This window comes from Bufo gargarizans, chromosome 1 (assembly GCF_014858855.1).
Source record: "Bufo gargarizans isolate SCDJY-AF-19 chromosome 1, ASM1485885v1, whole genome shotgun sequence".
Classification (NCBI taxonomy): Eukaryota; Metazoa; Chordata; class Amphibia; order Anura; family Bufonidae; genus Bufo; species Bufo gargarizans.
In genome coordinates, this window is record NC_058080.1 from 263,358,740 (window position 1) to 263,378,854 (window position 20,115).

The 20,115-nt window shown below is 41.3% G+C and overlaps 1 protein-coding gene across 2 annotated transcripts in view; it reads right to left on the reverse strand.

The window, feature by feature from the left end:
- CCSER1 (coiled-coil serine rich protein 1) overlaps positions 1-20,115 on the reverse strand; it is a 1,109,040-nt gene that overhangs the window by 793,287 nt on the left and 295,638 nt on the right. For both annotated transcript variants that reach the window (XM_044302736.1, XM_044302745.1), the window contains exon 4: positions 2,161-2,251. In XM_044302736.1, coding sequence (XP_044158671.1) covers positions 2,161-2,251 — 91 coding nt within the window. The remainder of the gene's footprint in view (positions 1-2,160; positions 2,252-20,115) is intronic.

Here is a 20,115-nt window from a genome sequence, read left to right on the forward strand (position 1 = left end):
GGTTCAGGCTTTATTACACATTACACTGATCTTCAATAGATGGTATTGATGTGATCCTGCCTATGCCATCATGGCTGAGCAGCCTGACAGAAACGCTCACCAATGTGTAGTTTATGCAAGTGCCAAAGAGTAGTGTTAGTAAGGACCCACCACCTGACCTCTCTAGGTAGCTCTGAAAGTGGAGACAACCGATCCTGCTCAAATTCTAAGACAGGTTACATGCGGCCATTTTAAATCATTCCCGGAGAACCCATTTAAGATGGAATTTTTACAAGGGAAAAACAAAATAATTTTGTTTCAATTCCCTGTTAACAAAAGCACATTTTAAAAGGGAATAAAAGATCTTGGTTAGGCTGCAAAAACCAAACTAACACTCCAGCACTGTAAAATGAGTAACTGCACTAGAAACACATATGGTATTATAATAATAGAACATTATTCCGCACTGCAGCTGCTGAATAATGAAATGAAAAGTAAAGTATCTTTTCGCTTTAACATTTCCACATATTGATCATGATTATTCAGGCACCAGGCATGTTCTAGCATTGCCCATTTGCTAAAAAAGTCGAACTCTGTGTGATATGTGCATTCATGGTTTGTACATGGTTGTTTGCTAGCTGTGATTCTTCTCAATGCATTGTAATATAACATGCTCACTTCATGAACTGATTGTTTTGTTAGTTGTTACCAGGCTGCTGAAGAAGCCGAGCTACGACAGGTGGCCTCAAAGTAAAACTACCATTAGTAAACCAATGTAAATGAGTTAGAAATTGTTCCCAAGGTAAAAGTACAGCAATATTTCTAAGAAGCAGACACGTTCTGTGAGTATACCTTAACAAACAATCTATGAGGAATCTGATAACATTTTTGATGCAAAATTTTTCAGACTCTCAGAGAGGCCTATCACCAAAATAAGGCCTCAGAGTGAGGCTTTAGCAGGCCATCCACATTAGATACGTGTCAGATGAATTAGCTGATTTCAGTGGGAATCTAATGTGTAGGGGTCTCTGGATTCTTCCCCGATAGCAGATGTCAGAGGTGATGAGGATAACCTATGTTATTTTACTGAAAGCTCAAGATCGTGATTTTCTTCACCCAAGGGCAAAAAAGTGCACTGTGCCATACAAAGAAGTGCACAAGTATGCCATCTACCACAATCCCTCTCTGTAAGAGAAGGGTCACCATATACCAATCCCCTATCCTGAGCCAAAGCCAAGAAAGCGTCTGTTGTGATTCAGCTTCCACCTAGAGTGCCAACCTAGGTGTTGGCCAGAAGCCTAAAGTAAGGTCTGGCTACCCCAAAATGGGGACCCAAAGGCTTTCAGGGGGGTTAGGAACCTGATGATCCAGCCTAGACCTTCAGGAGGTAACTCATAAGGGCACCACGTCCTTATATAGTCCCTGTGACAGACAAATATGGACAGTGAACGCACAGTGACATCAATATATACATAATAAATGTATGCCATTAAGATCCAGACATTCTTTCAGAATCATAAAAAAATCGCTCATCTTGAAGAAGGCCTGGGCAAGGAGAGGTGAGTGCATTCAACATGTAACAAAGTGAAGTGTGTGAAAATGTGCCATCACTCTGTTACCGAAGGGTCACCCTTCATGGGGCACTTCTGCACCTTTCAACAACTCAGCCTATGGCTGTGATCCAGAGGGTCCAAGTCACTTACAGGTAGCCATCAGTTAACCTGTGTACATGGCCAGAAGCTGGAAGGAAGGAAAACATGGCCAAATTGGTGTCAGAATTACACAGCTCCATACATTGTGTAGTGGTCAGAGCTGGTTACTGTAGTGCATCTCTTATTGAAGCAAATGGTAGCAGTGCTGCAGTAATCATTTTGGTCCATTACACAATAGACAGAGCTGTCATTCAAATGCCCCCTTGCAGCGCTGGAACTACTTTGAAACAAGTGATCGGCACGGGGTGTGGGTTGTTGGCCCCCCACCAGATATTGATGGCCTATCTTTTAAAAACCAAATTAAATGTTAGTATCTTATGGTTAGTATTTTCATTTACTTCACAATCTATTTTTTATCTCCATTGCTTATACTTTTCCATGAAACTTTTAAAAAGATGTTTGCTCTGTATATGCAGCTCAATACCACTGCAGTTCAAAGTAATGAAATCCCTTTTTCTCCTCTACTTACCTCGCCGAAGCTGCTGCTCTTCTGTAAACTCCAGGTCAAGCATGAGATCATCTTCATCCAATTCACAGGAGCCCAAATTATTTAACACATCCTGGGAAGAGAGACAAGAAGATGTTAAAGCATCCAAAGAAAAACAAGCTGGCCTCACACATTTTAGGCATAGTCAGATTTTTGCATTATCGCTGCCACTATGGCTCCATCAAAGTGATAACGTAAATCTCTTCATGGATGCCAAAAGCATCACATTGTATTGTCTAAGCAGGAATGGGATTAGCAAAACATATCATCATACGGCGTGTATTTGGGGACCACATACGGAAATAGGTCTTATTTACCACACAGTTGAATCCTCTGTCACTGTAGCAAGGTATACAGGTAAAAGTTGAATTCCCAGTAGTTGGCCATTGTATAAACTCTGTCTCCAGAGACTGGGCCAATTATACAAATATAAAGTCTCCCATGTCACATCAGTTGTTCTCATTGAAATAAATGTTTTGAGGTGTTTTTGAGCATATTTTGAGGCAGAAGCTCACCAACATCAGCACCAAAGAACTCTGTGTGGACTGGACTTCACTGCTTTCTTATCCCTTTAGGGTACTTTCACACTAGCGTTATTCTTTTCCGGCACTGAGTTCCGTCCTAGGGACTCAATACAGGAAAAGAACTGATCAGTCTTATCCTAATGCATTTTGAATGGACAGCAATCCGTTCAGGATGCATCAGGATCAGTGAGTGTCAGTTCGCAGTGACAGGAGCTGGTTTGAAATCAAATGCGGTCACCGGGAGCAGGCAGTTCCGAGAACAGCCGCCGGGGGCCTCCATCGGGCTGTTTTCGGAACTGCCTGCTCCCGGTGAACGCTTACCTGTGCATCGCCGGACGGGTGAGTCTACCTTACTAAAGATGGCAGAATGCCGGATCCGGCATTTTTTCCCAATAAAATGCAATAATGCAGGCCCGAGTGTTCCGGCAAAACAGATCTGGCATTGCGGTCTCTGTATGCCTTAGGCCGCAAAAAATGTGAAAAAAATAAATGCCGGATCCGTTTTTCCGGGTGACACAGGAGAAACGCATCCGGCACTTCAATGCATTTGTCATACGGATCCGGATCCTGATCCGTCTGACAAATGCCATCAGTCTGCATGCGTTTTGACGGATCCGGCAGGCATTTCCGGTGACGGAACTGCCTGCTGGAATCCTCAAGTGTGAAAGTACCCTTACTCTAATTTCTGTCCTATATTATAGTGAGGATTACCCTTCAGATAAGATCTCCACCCACAGCAGCAGTAAACTGACAATGGATTACCTATCTACAATATCAGCCAAAACCTGGGACACAACTGTTCATTCTATGGTTCTTGTTTTTTTCTAATATTGTACTTTCATATTGAAGACATGGAAATCGTGAAGGAATTCATATGGAATTAAGTAGTAAATAGAAAGTGTTAAAAGAAAAGTGTTAAAGAAGAAAACAAAAACAAAAACAACGAGGGATATTTATCAAGATTGGCATTCCCAAGTGATCAGTTTTGATCCCTCTGTGCTTGAGTAAGATGCACCTAATTTATTAAGAGGCAGATGCCAGTCTATTGGGATAATTTTTCAAACAAATATGGTATATAGTAGAACTGACCTAGGTGCCCATAGCAACCAATCAGATTCCATGTTTCATTTTTCACAGCACATTTGGAAAATGGAAGGTGGAATCAGATTGGTTGCTATGGGCAACTAAGCCAGTTCTACTTTACACCAGCTTGATAAATGACCCTACATGTGTCTAATAGTCCATGTTCCAGAAACTGAAGTCTATGTCAACTAGGGGCTATAACTGGAGAATGTTATAGTAAATCGAGTGGGCCGTCGAAAGCCCTGCCCCTCGAGTCAAGCACCATACCTTTCCTCGTCACATTGGAAAAGTTTAGAATGCATAATCTTGGCTGGGTACAGAAATAGGAAGTGTTATATACAGGAGGAAAACGAACCAGAGTAATTTCTTTAGGCTACTTTCACACTTGTGTTGTGGTTTTCTGTTTAGTCCCTATGCATTCTGAATGGAAATAGATGCATTCAGGATGTCTTCCATTCCAGCAGTGCTCCATTTTGTGACCGGACACAAAACTGTTGCCAGAAGCGGTTTTGTGTCTGGTCTTAAAAATAAAAAATAAAATGCATCCGACACTGAAAACATTGTAGGTTATCGGTGATGGAGCCTAAAAAAATTGATCTGTCACCCATTGACTTTCAATGTATTTAGTGATGGATCTGTTTTTTTCCGTTTTGATTTTACTCAACTGCATCCTAACAAAGCGGATGCATTCTGATGTGCAAAATCTAAACGGATCCATTTATTTCTGGTATTAAGATACTCTGCCGGATCTCAATACCGGAATTAACAACGCAAGTGTGAAAGTAACCTTACATGGTGAGAACGGATTAGGGGAATACTAATTGAAAGGAAATATTTATATGAAAGATGAACATGAGGTAAGCAACTATATGATCATATCTGTTAAACACCATAGAAATCCTAGAAAACCCCTTTAATGAAAACATTTTTTCTGAATCTTATCCCTCAATCTGCTCAGCTCCTCTTGCTCAATAACACACTGCTGTGTTTCATGGTGATGGGTTCTTATTAACCTCTTCAGGACACATGACGTACCGGTACGTCATGTTGTCCTGGTGCTTAAGGACACATGACGTACCGGTACGCCATGTATGGTTCCGATCACCACCGCCTGGCGGGCGGTGATCGGAACCCGGTGCCTGCTCAAATCATTGAGCAGGCACCTTGGCTATATGCGCTGGGGGGTCCTGTGACCCCCCATGTCGTTGATCGCAGCAAACCGAATGTCAATTCAGACCTGCGGTGTGCTGCGCTTTCTGCAGTTTCTGATCCCCGCGGTCCCTGACCGTGGGGATCAGAAACTTTAAAATGCCGGAAATATAGATTTTTCACCCCCCTGCATCCCTGAATGATTATTATGCCGGCGGGTGGTGCAGGGGGGTTTGCAGGCGGTGCGGGCGGTGCAGGAGGCAGGCAGTGCGGCAGGTGGGATCGCGATCCCCCGCCCGCCTCCTCTTGAATATTCATTGCTGTCCAGTGGTTACACCAGAGTGTCAGCACATTGCTGACACTCTGGTATAAACGGCTGACATTTGTGCTGCGATGCCAGCCGTTTAACCCTTTCCATACCGCGGTCCGTACGGACGGCTGTTTGGAAAGGGTTAACAGTCAGGGAGCTCCCCTCCTTCCCCTTCCCCTTCCCAGTCTGGTCAGTTATGGCCAACGGGGAAGGTTCTCAGGCATCCTGCTGTCCATGTTGCTGAACAGATCTGTGCTAAAGGCATAGATCTGTTCAGACAAAGTGTATGTAAAATACAGCACAATACGCTATATAGTGTACTGTACTGTATTATAAAGACATCAGACTCACTGGATCTTCAAGAACCAAGTGGGTCTGGGTCAAAAAAAAGAAAAAAAAAAGTGAAAAAAGTTAAAATCAAAAAACACATTTATCACTGATTAAAAAAATAAAAAATAATTCCCTACACATGTTTGAAATCACCACGCCCATAACGACCTGATCTATAAAATGGTCATGTTACTTTACCCGAACGGTGAACGCCATAAAAATAAAAAATAAAAGACTATGATGAAATTGAAATTTTGCCCACCTTACTTCCCAAAAAAGGTAATAAAAGTGATCCAAAAAGTCGTATGTATGCCAAAATAGTAACAATCAAAACGTCACCTCATCCCGCAAAAAATTAGACCCTAACTAAGATAATCACCCAAAAACTGAAAAAAATATGGCTCTCAGAATATGGAAACACTAAAACTAGATTTTTTTGTTTTTGTTTCAAAAATGAAATAATTTTGCAAAACTTGCATAAATTAAAAAAAGTATACATATTAGGTATCGCCGCATCCCTAATAACCTGCTCTAAAAAGATATCACATGAACTAACCCCTCAGAAGAAAACCATAAAAAAAGCTATTTTTTGTCACCTTACATCACAAAAAGTGTAATAGCAAGCAATCAAAAAGTCATACGCACCCCAAAATAGTGCCAATCAAACCGTCATCTCATCCCGCAAAAGTTATACCCAAAAACTGAAAAAACAATGGCTCTCAGACTATGGAGACAAAAAAACTTGATTTTTTTTGTTTCAATAATGAAATCATTGTGTAAAACTTACATAAATAAAAAAAATTGTATACATATTAGGTATCGCCGCGTCTGTGACAACCTGCGCTATAAAAATATTACATGATCTAACCCCTCAGATGAACACCGTAAAAAAAAAAAAAAGGTGTAAAAAAAAGCCATTTTTTGTCACCTTACATGACAAAAAGTGTAATAGCAAGCGAACAAAAAGTCATACGCACCCCAAAATAGTGCCAATCAAACTGTCCTCTCATCCCGCAAAAATCATACCCTACCCAAGTTATTTGCCCAGAAACTGAAAAAACTATGGCTCTCAGACTATGGAGACACTGAAACATGATTTTATTTTTGTTTCAAAAATGAAATCATTGTGTAAAACTTACATAAAAAAATAGTAAAAATATTTGTTATTGCCGCGTCCATGACAACCTGCTCTATAAAAATATTACATGATCTAACCTGTCAGATGAATGTTGAAAATAACAAAAAATAAAAACGGTGCCAAAACAGCTATTTCTTGTTACCTTGCCTCACAAAAAGTGTAATATAGAGCAACCAAAAATCATATGTACCCTAAACTAGTACCAACAATACTGCTAGGCTATCCCGTAGTTTCTAAAATGGGGTCAATTTTTCGGAGTTTCTACTCTAGGGGTGCATCAGGGGGGCTTCAAATGGGACATTGTCTCAAAAAAAACGGTCAAGCAAAATCTGCCTTCCAAAACCGTATGGCATTCCTTTCCTTCTGCACCCTGCCGTGTGCCCGTACAGCGGTTTACAACCACATATGGGGTGTTTCTGTAAACTACAGAATCAGAGCCATACATTTTGAGTTTTGTTTGGCTGTTAACCCTTGCTTTGTAACTGGAAAAAAATTATTAAAATGGAAAATCTGCCAAAAAAGTTAAATTTTGAAATTGTATCTCTATTTTCCATTAAATCTTGTGGAACACCTAAAGGGTTAACAAAGTTTGTGAAATCAGTTTTGAATACCTTGAGGGGTGTAGTTTCTTAGATGGGGTCACTTTTATTGAGTTTCTACTCTAGGGGTGCATCAGGGGGGCTTCAAATGGGACATGGTGTCAAAAAAAACAGTCCAGCAAAATCTGCCTTCAAAAAACCATACGGCGCACCTTTCCCTCTACGCCCTACTGTGTGCCCGTACAGTAGTTTACAGCCACATATGGGGTGTTTCTGCAAACTACAGAATCGGGGCAAAAAATATAGCATTTTGTTTGGCTGTTAACCCTTGCTTTGTTTCTGAAAAAAAATGGATTAAAATGGAAAATCTGCCAAAAAAGTGAAATTTTGAAATTGTATCTCTATATTCCATTAAATCTTGTGGAACACCTAAAGGGTTAACAAAGTTTGTAAAATCAGTTTTGAATACCTTGAGGGGTGTAGTTTCTTAGATGGGTCACTTTTATGGAGTTTCTACTCTAGGGGTCTATCAGGGGGGCTTCAAATGGGACATGGTGTAAAAAAAAAACAGTCCAGCAAAATCTGCCTAACAAAAACAATACGGAGCACCTTTCCCTCTACGCCCTACTGTGTGCTTGTACAGTAGTTAACGGCCACATATGAGGTGTTTCTGCAAATTACAGAATTGGGCCGATAAATATAGCATTTTGTTTGGCTGTTAACCCTTGCTTTGTTATTGGAAAAAATTTATTAAAATGGAAAATTTTCCCCAAAAAACTAAATTCAGAAATTTTATCATCATTTGCCATTAACTCTTGTGGAACACCTAAAGGGTTAACGACGTTTGTAAAATCAGTTTTGAATACCTTGAGGGGTGTCGGTTCTAGAATGGGGTCATTTTTGGGAGGTTTCTATTATGTAAGCCTCAAAAAGTGACTTCGGACCTGAACTAGTCCCCTAAAAAGTGGGTTTTTGAAAATTTTGGAAAAATTTCAAGATTTGCTTCTAAACTTCTAAGCCTTGTAACATCCCCCAAAAATAAAATATCATTTACAAATTGATCCAAACATGAAGTAGACATATAGGGAATGTAAAGTAATAACAATTTTTTCTAGGTATTACTATGTATTATAGAAGTAGAGAAATTGAAACTTGTAAATTCGCTATTTTTTACAAATTTTGGGTAAATTTGGTATTTTTTATAAATAAAAATGATTATTTTTTACTTAATTTTACCAGTGTCATGAAATACAATATGTGACGAAAAAACTATCTCAGAATGGCCTGGATAAGTCAAAGTGTTTAAAAGTTATCAGCACTTAAAGTGACACTGGTCAGATTTGCAAAAAATGGCCTGGTCCTTAAGGTGAAATATGGCTGTGTCCAAAAGGGGTTAAAGGGATTCTCCAGGAATGATTTAAAATGGCTGCCAGTAACCTGTACTAGAATGTGAGGATGACTGGTTGTCTCCAGTTGCAGAGCTGTCTAGAGGGGTGAGAGTTTGGGGCTTCTCTGCACACTATGCTCTGGTACTTGCATATACTACATATTGGTGAGTGCTCCTGTCAGGCTGCTCAGCCATGGTGGCATGTCATAGGCAGGATCATATCATTACCATCTATTATAGAGCAGTGTAATGTGTAGTGAGGCCCCGCCCCCAGTCTACTCTTCAAGTGGAGCAAACCAGTCCTACTCACATTCTGGGACATGCTGCTGGCAGCCATTTTCAATCATTCCCAGAGAACTTCTTTAATGATGGATATTAAGTTATGTCTGAATGGCTAATGCTGATCTCTACTTACCTGTGACCCTTTTTCATTAATATGTGATAGAGGGGGATAAAATACCATTTATCAAAATCAAACTGTGAGACTAATTTACTTTTATGGTGATGTGATAAATCACCACACACATCAATGTCTACACATATATATACATTACGCTCAATATATTTACCATGTTTGGCACTATATCAACATACATTACACAGCTGAAAAATCATTGCAGGAGGGTGCCCATAAATGTGCCCTATAAACATTTTGTGGCCAGTGGAGACTAAGATCCTGCAGTAGGAACTGTATTGAAACATACACATTTGCCCTGGTTTTCTCAAGATACTGCACTTTCCTCCCAAACCTCAAAAGCATAATAGATAGGTTAATTTGCCTGTATCTAGGGAAAATCAGACTACAAACCCCACCGGAGACAGAAGTTGATGTGAGTGATGACAATCTCTGAACTGCAAGGTGCACTATGTATTGGCACTATGCAAGCAACAAAAATAAATGCATTAAGAGAGGACTCTACATTTGTGTTTAACCCCTTCCTTCCCTTTGCTCCATCAGCAGTGGTTGTCAACAGCTGACACCCTGCTGCTATGTTGAGGATTGAAGCTAGCTCTGATCCTGGCTGTTTAACCTTTTAGATGTCAGCATCTAAGGGATTTGACAGATGCACTGCCTCCCCGCCCGCCCACTGACACCGTGAGCACGATCGCAGGAGAGTGATGTATTATCAAGGCAGTGGGAGCCTTAAGACGTCTACAATCAAAGTCTAACAGGTGTCTTATAGGCCTTAGTGTGCCTAGCATTATATAGTTCAATTCAGTGATAAAGTATTGCAGCCTATTTTACTAATCATTGTGCCCGTTATTGTCTTGTAGTGGGATTACAAATATAAAAAAAGAGATAAAATGTAAACTGTAATATGTAAAATGTTATTTATCATGGAAAAAATGTACTTTTATTTCTCAAAAGTAGGGTGTTATTTATGTCTCCCAGATTTAAAATAAAATAAGCTAAGTTAAAATAAGTTATATATAGGTCCTTCGGAAAAAAATAGCATATTGTGATAAAGTTCATTATTTTCTGTAATGTACTGATAAACATTAGACTTTCATATATTTTAGATTCATTACACACCAACTGAAGTAGTTCAAGCCTTTTATTGTTTTAATATTGATGATTTTGGCATACAGCTCCTGAAAACCCAAATTTCCTATCTAAAAAAATTAGCATATTTCATCCGACCAATAAAAGAAAAGTGTTTTTAATACAAAAAAAGTCAACCTTCAAATAATTATGTTCAGTTATGCCCTCAATACTTGGTCGGGAATCCTTTTACAGAAATGACTGCTTCAATGCGGCGTGGCATGGAGGCAATCAGCCTGTGGCACTGCTGAGGTGTTATGGAGGCCCAGGATGCTTCGATAGCGGCCTTAAGCTCATCCAGAGTGTTGGGTCTTGCATCTCTCAACTTTCTCTTCCCAATATCCCACAGATTCTCTATGGGGTTCAGGTCAGGAGAGTTGGCAGGCCAATTGAGCACAGTAATACCATGGTCAGTAAACCATTTACCAGTGGTTTTGGCACTGTGAGCAGGTGCCAGGTCGTGCTGAAAAATGAAATCTTCATCTCCATAAAGCTTTTCAGCAGATGGAAGCATGAAGTGCTCCAAAATCTCCTGATAGCTAGCTGCATTGACCCTTCCCTTGATAAAACACAGTGGACCAACACCAGCAGCTGACACTGTGGGTACTTGACACTGGACTTCAGGCATTTTGGCATTTCCCTCTCCCCAGTCTTCCTCCAGACTCTGGCACCTTGATCTCCGAATGACATGCAAAATTTGCTTTCATCCGAAAAAAGTACTTTGGACCACTGAGCAACAGTCCAGTGCTGCTTCTCTGTAGCCCAGGTCATGCGCTTCTGCCGCTGTTTCTGGTTCAAAAGTGGCTTGACCTGGGGAATGCGGCACCTGTAGCCCTTTTCCTGCACACGCCTGTACACGGTGGCTGTGGATGTTTCTACTCCAGACTCAGTCCACTTCTTCCACAGGTCCCCCAAGGTCTGGAATCGGTCCTTCTCCAGAATCTTCCTCAGGGTCCGGTCACCTCTTCTCGTGCAGCGTTTTCTGCCACACTTTTTCCTTCCCACAGACTTCCCACTGAGGTGCCTTGATACAGTACTCTGGGAACAGCCTATTCGTTCAGTAATTTCTTTCTGTGTCTTACCCTCTTGCTTGAGGGTGTCAATGATGGCCTTCTGGACAGCAGTCAGGTCGGCAGTCTTACCCACGATTGCGGTTTTGAGTAATGAACCAGGCTGGGAGTTTTTAAAAGCCTCAGGAATCTTTTGCAGGTGTTTAGAGTTAATTAGTTGATTCAGATGATTAGGTTAATAGCTCGTTTAGAGAACCTTTTCATGATATGCTAATTTTTTTAGATAGGAATTTGGGGTTTTCATGAGCTGTATGCCAAAATCATCAATATTAAAACAATAAAAGGCTTGAACTACTTCAGTTGGTGTGTAATGAATCTAAAATATATGAAAGTCTAATGTGTATCAGTACATTACAGAAAATAATGAACTTTATCACATGTGCTAATTTTTTTAGAAGGACCTGTATATGGTTAAGGGGAGGTAGTTAATGTCTAATCTGCACAAGGATCCATGCCTGGTTCATTTTTATGAACGTCAGCTTGTCCACATTGGCTGTAGACAGGCGGCTGCGTTTGTCTGTAATGACGCCCCCTGCCGTGCTGAATACACGTTCAGACAATTTAGAGACCCAGAAGTTGAATGGGGCCGAACCATCAGTCAGTACGTGGAGGGGTGTGCACACGTACTGTTCCACCATGTTAGTGAAATGTTGCCTCCTGCTAACACGTTGCGTATCAGGTGGTGGTGCAGTTAGCTGTGGCGTGTTGACAAAACTTTTCCACATCTCTGCCATGCTAACCCTGCCCTCAGAGGAGCTGGCCGTGACACAGCTGCCTTGGCGACCTCTTGCTCCTCCTCTGCCTTGGCCTTGGGCTTCCACTTGTTCCCCTGTGACATTTGGGAATTCTCTCAGTAGCGCGTCTACCAACGTGCGCTTGTACTCGCGCATCTTCCTATCACGCTCCAGTGCAGGAAGTAAGGTGGGCACATTGTCTTTGTACCGTGGATCCAGCAGGGTGGCAACCCAGTAGTCCGCACACGTTAAAATGTGGGCAACTCTGCTGTCGCTGCGCAGGCACTGCAGCATGTAGTCGCTCATGTGTGCCAGGCTGCCCAGAGGTAAGGACAAGCTGTCCTCTGTGGGAGGCGTATCATCATCATCCTGCGTTTCCCCCCAGCCACGCACCAGTGATAGGCCCGAGCTGCGTTGGGTGCCACCCTGCTGTCACCATGCTTCATCCTCATCCTCCTCCACCTCATCCTCGTCCTCCAGTAGTGGGCCCTGGCTGGCCACATTTGTACCTGGCCTCTGCTGTTGCAAAAAACCTCCCTCTGAGTCACTTCGAAGAGACTGGCCTGAAAGTGCTAAAAATGACCCCTCTTCCTCCTCCTCCTCCTCCTCCTGGGCCACCTCCTCTTCCATCATTGCCCTAAGTGTTTTCTCAAGGAGAAATAGAAGTGGTATTGTAACGCTGATAACCGCGTCATCGCCACTGGCCATGTTGGTGGAGTACTCGAAACAGCGCAACAGGGCACACTGGTCTCGCATGGAGGCCCAGTCATTGGTGGTGAAGTGGTGCTGTTCTGCAGTGCGACTGACCCGTGCGTGCTGCAGCTGAAACTCCACTATGGCCTGCTGTCGCTTGCACAGTCTGTCCAGCATGTGCAAGGTGGAGTTCCACCTGGTGGGCACGTCGCATATGAGGCGGTGAGCGGGAAGGCCGAAGTTACGCTGTGCGGGCCGTCTGTTCGCCGGAAGCGCGAACAGACGGCCCGCACTTTATGCAGCAGCTCTGACATGTCGGGGTAGTTGTGAATAAACTTCTGCACCACCAAATTTATCACAATATGCTAATTTTTTGAGAAGGACCTGTATTGTGAGGCAGTGACAGGCCTCATAGCAGTTAGGGGAGATGTATGGCAGGAGTTTCCATGTCTTCCCCATCACTCATCAGACCTGAAGCAGGCCCAGGTGCCATAATCACCTGGGGATAAAAGAATCCTCAAAATGAGAAAGGGCAGAGAGTTTGAAACAGAGGCCTGCTGAGTGTGGTCTTAGCCGGGCTAGGCTGAGGGGCCACAAGGCTGGGAGATAGCCTGGAGTTTGGGAGACCAAGCGACACCTGCTTGGAAAGAGGAGCGTATGGCCAGATTCAGGTGGACTGCTGAGTCTAAGTTCCCCAGACATACTGACCTTGCTACAGCCTGGGGGCTGGTATACAATTGACTGAGGAAGCCGGACCTGATACTGTGTCTGAACAGTCCTTTATAGGTGAGTCAGAGAATATGTTATGTATTAGGTTGTGCCTAGCCAGGCAGGTGTTCATTTAAGTAGTTTTGTTTGTGATGACTGCCAAATAAGTGCACCGTTTGGACATTAAATCCGTTGTCCAGAAAGAAGTTTGTGATGGGGATCCACTGTAAAAAAGACGATCCCTTACAACATATATATTTCAATATAGAGCCAATTAAAAATAGAACTCATCCCTTGAAAAACAAAAAATACAGTAAATTAAAAAGTTATGGGCTTTGGAATGTGTTAATAAAAAAACTCAGTGTCTTTTACTCCACAATAGGCCATGTCCTTAAGGGGGTTAAAATGATTCATTTTGGTTTATTGAAATAAAAATACATTTTGGAGGTGTTGCAGTTAAGACTGCTAACATTTTAACTTCATCTCAGGCTGCTTATAAAATGCTATGTAAAGGATTTCTACCTGTCAGGTAAAGTAGTACAAAACATACCGTAATATAAAATAATTACAGGATGTACAAGACTTCAGTAGTTGCTGAGTATTGTATTAATGATTGTTATTAAAGTCTGGATACTGTACTATTATACTTTGTATTATACAGTAGGAAAACAGAATTACACAGCAATGCTGTGCGCTGGGTAACTATCTTATTAAAAAGTTGAAAAATGGTAATGGCAAAAAAAGAAGGTAAAAAGAAAAGTAAGGCCTTATTGCTCATCTCATTTCCTTGAGTCCTCCTGGTTATATGTTAGCAGCTTATGGGCTATTTAATGTCAGCCTACATGCATTTTATTTGCAGAATACAGCCTGGAATAAACAAAAGTCTATTTTGGTTGAAAATGCACAGCTATGCCTGATAAGAATTGTCCCAGATCCCCTTAATATTTTGGAATTGTTCTTGACAGCAGCAAATATGTAAATAATTTTACTTTGAGAAAAGTCTATTTCCAGGAGTTATAAGCAGGACTAAGCATCTGCCCTACCAGGCAAATGCCCTGTTGGCTGCGCCTTCTAATGCTTCAGCAGGCCACCAAACCCAGCGTCTTAGTCACTTTGCCAGTCACTCACTGCTGCTGTGGTTCTGGCGGCATGGCTCTGACTCCTGTAATGTAGTTACTCACAAACCCATGCCGTTAGACCAGATAAAGACCTCCTTCTCTCTTCTGTGCACAGCTTTCTTTCTTCTGTATTTGTGTCTGAAAACACACGATAAGGTACCTCTTTGGCGCACAGGGACGACCACAGTTTCAAGGTTTTTTGGTATAAATACTATTTATTGTTCAGTTGACAACGCGTTTCGGAGTTTATAACTCCTTTTTCAAGTCTTGGGCGCCAACAGCAAGGGGCAACAGGCAAAGGTGGCCGGGTGGCTGATGTGTGCTGCTGCTGTGTCTGGCGTCGCTTAATCACTCTTCTCGCCCCTAACATTCCCTAGGAGTTTTTGGCAACTCCATCCAAAGGGACTGAACGGGTACCGGCAGCATGGACCTCCCTCACCCCCCCAACCTTTTGTGTGTCTAACCTGTTGTGCGCTTACACCTGCACAACACTCAAAGGTGAGCACATTCAATCCATCACGTTTATCTGCTTATCATCGCTTACTACCCTATGAGCGCCTCTCCCTTTTCTCTCTTGCCATAATTTCTTCTGTATTTGTCGCCGGCAAACCACTAGACAGCATGGGGAAGAGCGATAGCATAATGATTGCTCCTCTCCATCCTGCCGAGGAGATCGCTACATGTAATATCAGCGGTCTCCTCCTCTAACGACCAGGCGAATGCCATGAGGGAATGCTTCCATCCCGACAATCGCTTCCTCAGTCAGCCTGTGTAATAAAAGATTGCAATGGTTGAATAACTAAATAATTCCCCCTTGCATTGTTTATACTCTTAGATCAAGGGATTACATGGCTCAGAATCGAGTTTTCTCTGATTCTGCCCCTTGCTATAGGTTTTTGACTGTTCCTCTGTGGGTGTTCATGATGTTTCTTGGTGCTCCTGATGGATATATACAGTATATCAGTCCAAAAGGGTTAAACCTAGAGATGAGCGAATTTCGTAAAGATCATGTAGGGTCTAATTTTCTCTCTTGCTCCCTCCCTCCATCTCTCTCTCTCTCTTCCTCTCTCCCTTCCACTCTCTCCCTCTCTCTTTCTCCCCCTCCCTCTTTGTCTCTTTCTCTCTCTTTGACCCACTCCCTTCCTCTCTCTCTTTCTCCACCCCCCCCCCCCTTCTCTTTGGAAAAATTCTTCCGAATCAAATCTCAAGAAATTCTGAAACTAATCAGATTTTTTTTTTTTGTAAAATTGGCTCCAATTTTGATGGTAAAGAATCAATTTGCTCATCTCTATTTAAAACAATATAACAATAAATACATTTGTTTCTAAATACGAACCAATATATTTGCTGATGTGTTTTTCTATATGAAATAAAAAAGGAAGTGGTTTTATTCAACCTACAAGTAATAAATATAGTGAGCACAGCAACTTTACAACTAATTCTCGCAGTGTTTCCTATCTGAGAAGCCAGTAACAGATCGTAATCACAGTATATAAAAATAACACTATAAATATCTCTAACTCATCTAGAGCAATGGACTTATTGATCTAGCTATTTATTGCACACCAAGGGACTCCAAGCTGACTCATGAAATCAAAAAAGAACAAAAAAGAAAGAAGAAACTCTGAAGATCTCCTAATAAAACCTCATGCTGAGATTCAAAATCCAGTAGCAGTTGATTACGCAAAATAATTCCCCCCCCCCCCCCCAAAAAATTTTTTATGAACCTAGCAGCACTGCTCTGGCAATTTTACAATTGCTATACGGATTATACAGAAGCCAAGACTTGCTTTTTAATTAATATGAATATATGTTATTAATAAAGCAGAGCCAACTTCTTTGCCAGCTAAAAAATATATTTTGTTATTACCTCATATATTTTCTATACATTCCAGAAATTTGTTTTCTGCCTAACAGATTTTCATAATATTCTTGTGGACAGAGTATTCTGCTGCAGAGGTTGAAATTCCCTTATTAACATGGACAAGTTTTTAATTTCATTTCAGGAATGAATATTTAAGCAGAGGCAATTTAATTTTATCTCCAGAAAGCAAACCTCTAATTATGGTTTCAGCTATTTAGTATACAGCCACTTAATTTATTACACAGGGAAAAGCATAATCAAACCAACCTTGGATTTTGTCAATTTGCACTTGTTATATTATTCAATGATATTCAAAAAAGCACATTTAAGCAAGTGCCGTTAACAGTTCATCGCAAATAGCTTAGGTTCTCAGCCTGGCGAGATGTCTGTAGGCAAGATTTTCTTGATCCATGCTTTTTCTTGGTGTAGTACAATTATGTAGTCTTAGAGGTGTTTTAATTTGAGTTGCAGGTACTTTATTTAGGGATAGTGAGAAACACTGGTATAAAGGATAGACCTGTGAAGATTTGAAGTGTAACTGTCATTCTGTTTTTATCTGTGCAATGTGTAGGGGCAGTGATACTGACCATTTTTGCATTATAATTTAATTACTGAAATCATACATTGCTATTAGAAAAATAGCTGTAGAGTATCCCATTTTGAGCCTTAGAAACGCTCCTCTGTATTCAGTTTACATAACAGTGGAGACTTGCTCAAAAACTTACTGTGTTATGTAAACAGAAGACAGAGGAGCGTTTATAAGGTCAAAATGGGCCACTTTAGAGCTATTTTTCTAATAGAAATGTATGATTTCAGTAATTAAAGTATATTACAAAAATGGTCAGCATCACTGCCCCTATACATTACACAAATAAAAACAGAATGGCAGTTACACTTTAACCACTTCAACCCCGCTAGCTAAAACCCCCTTCATGACCAGGCCACTTTTTACACTTCTGCACTACACTACTTTCACCGTTTATCGCTCGGTCATGCAACTTACCACCCAAATGAATTTTACCTCCTTTTCTTCTCACTAATAGAGCTTTCATTTGGTGGTATTTTATTGCTGCTGACATTTTTACTTTTTTGTTATTAATCGAAATTTAACGATTTTTTTGCAAAAAAATGACATTTTTCACTTTCAGCTGTAAAATTTTGCAAAAAAAACGACATCCATATATAAATTTTTCGCTAAATTTATTGTTCTACATGTCTTTGATAAAAAAAAAATGTTTGGGCAAAAAAAATAAATGGTTTGGGTAAAAGTTATAGCGTTTACAAACTATGGTACAAAAATGTGAATTTCCGCTTTTTGAAGCAGCTCTGACTTTCTGAGCACCTGTCATGTTTCCTGAGGTTCTACAATGCCCAGACAGTAGAAAACCCCCACAAATGACCCCATTTCGGAAAGTAGACACCCTAAGGTATTTGCTGATGGGCATAGTGAGTTCATAGAACTTTTTATTTTTTGTCACAAGTTAGCGGAAAATGATGATTTTTATTTTAATTTCTTTTTTTTCCTTCCAAAGTCTCATATTCCACTAACTTGCGACAAAAAATAAAAAATTCTAGGAACTCGCCGTGCCCCTCACGGAATACCTTGGGGTGTCTTCTTTCCAAAATGGGGTCACTTGTGGGGTAGTTATACTGCCCTGGCAATTTAGGGGCCCAAATGTGTGAGAAGAACTTTGCAATCAAAATGTGTAAAAAATGGCCTGCGAAATCCGAAAGGTGCACTTTGGAATATGTGCCCCTTTACCCACCTTGGCTGCAAAAAAGTGTCACACATCTGGTATCGCCGTACTCAGGAGAAGTTGGGGAATGTGTTTTGGGGTGTCATTTTACATATACCCATGCTGGGTGAGAGAAATATCTTGGCAAAAGACAACTTTTCCAATTTTTTTATACAAAGTTGTCTTTTGCCAAGATATTTCTCTCACCCAGCATGGGTATATGTAAAATGACACCCCAAAACACATTCCCCAACTTCTCCTGAGTACGGCGATACCAGATGTGTGACACTTTTTTGCAGCCAAGGTGGGCAGAGGGGCACATATTCCAAAGTGCACCTTTCGGATTTCGCAGGCCATTTTTTACACATTTTGATTGTAAAGTTCTTCTCACACATTTGGGCCCCTAAATTGCCAGGGCAGTATAACTACCCCACAAGTGACCCCATTTTGGAAAGAGGACACCCCAAGGTATTCCGTGAGGGGCATGGCGAGTTCCTAGAATTTTTTTTTTTGTCACAAGTTAGTGGAATATGAGACTTTGTAAGGAAAAAAGAAAAAAAAAGAAAAATCTTTTCCGCTAACTTGTGACAAAAAATAAAAAATTCTAGGAACTCGCCGTACCCCTCACGAAATACCTTGGGGTGTCTTCTTTCCAAAATGGGCTCACTTGTGGCGTAGTTATACTGCCCTGGCAATTTAGGGGCCCAAATGTGTGAGAAGTACCTTGCAATCAAAATGTGTAAAAAATGGCCTGCGAAATCCGAAAGGTGCTCTTTGTAATGTGTGCCCCTTTGCCCACCTAGGCTGCAAAAAAGTGTCACACATGTGGTATCGCCGTACTCAGGAGAAGATGGGGAATGTGTTTTGGGGTGTCATTTTACATATACCCATGCTGGGTGAGAGAAATATCTCATTTTCCCATTTTTTTATACAAAGTTGGCATTTGACCAAGATATTTTTCTCACCCAGCATGGGTATATGTAAAATGGCACCCGAAAACACATTCCCCAACTTCTCCTACGGCGATACCAGATGTGTCACACTTTTTTGCAGCCTAGATGCGCAAAGGAGCCCAAATTCCTTTTAGGAGGGCATTTTTAGACATTTGGATCCCAGACTTCTTCTCACACTTTTGGGCCCCTAAAAAGCCAGGGCAGTATAAATACCCCACATGTGACCCCACTTTGGAAAGAAGACACCCCAAGGTATTCAATGAGGGGCCTGGCAAGTTCATAGAATTTTTTATTTTTTTTGCATAAGTTAGCGGAAATTGATTTTTTTTTGTTTTTTTCTCACAAAGTCTCACTTTCCACTAATTTAGGACAAAAATTTCAATCTTTCATGGACTCAATATGCCCCTCACGGAATACCTTGGGGTGTCTTCTTTCCGAAATGGGGTCACATGTGGGGTATTTATACTGCCCTGGCTTTTTAGGGGCCCTAAAGAGTGAGAAGAAGTCTAGAATATAAATGTCTAAAAATGTTACGCATTTGGATTCCGTGAGGGGTATGGTGAGTTCATGTGAGATTTTATTTTTTGACACAAGTTAGTGGAATATGAGACTTAGTAAGAAAAAAACAAACAAAAAATATATATATATTTCCGCTAACTTGGGCCAAAAAAATGTCTGAATGGAGCCTGACAGGGGGGTGATCAATGACAGGGGGTGATCAGGGAGTGTATATGGGTGATCACCCCCCTGTCATTGATCACCCCCCTAGTAAGGCTCCATTCAGACGTCCGTATGATTTTTACGGATACATGGATCGGATCCGCAAAACACATGCGGACGTCTGAATGGAGCCTTACAGGGGGGTGATCAATGACGGGGTGATCAGGTAGTGTATATGGGTGATCACCCCCCTGTCATTGATCACCCCCCTGTAAGGCTCCATTCAGACGTCCGAATGATTTTTACGGATCCATGGATACATGGATCGGATCCGCAAAACACATGCGGACATCTGAATGGAGCCTTACAGGGGGGTGATCAATGACAGGGGGGTGATC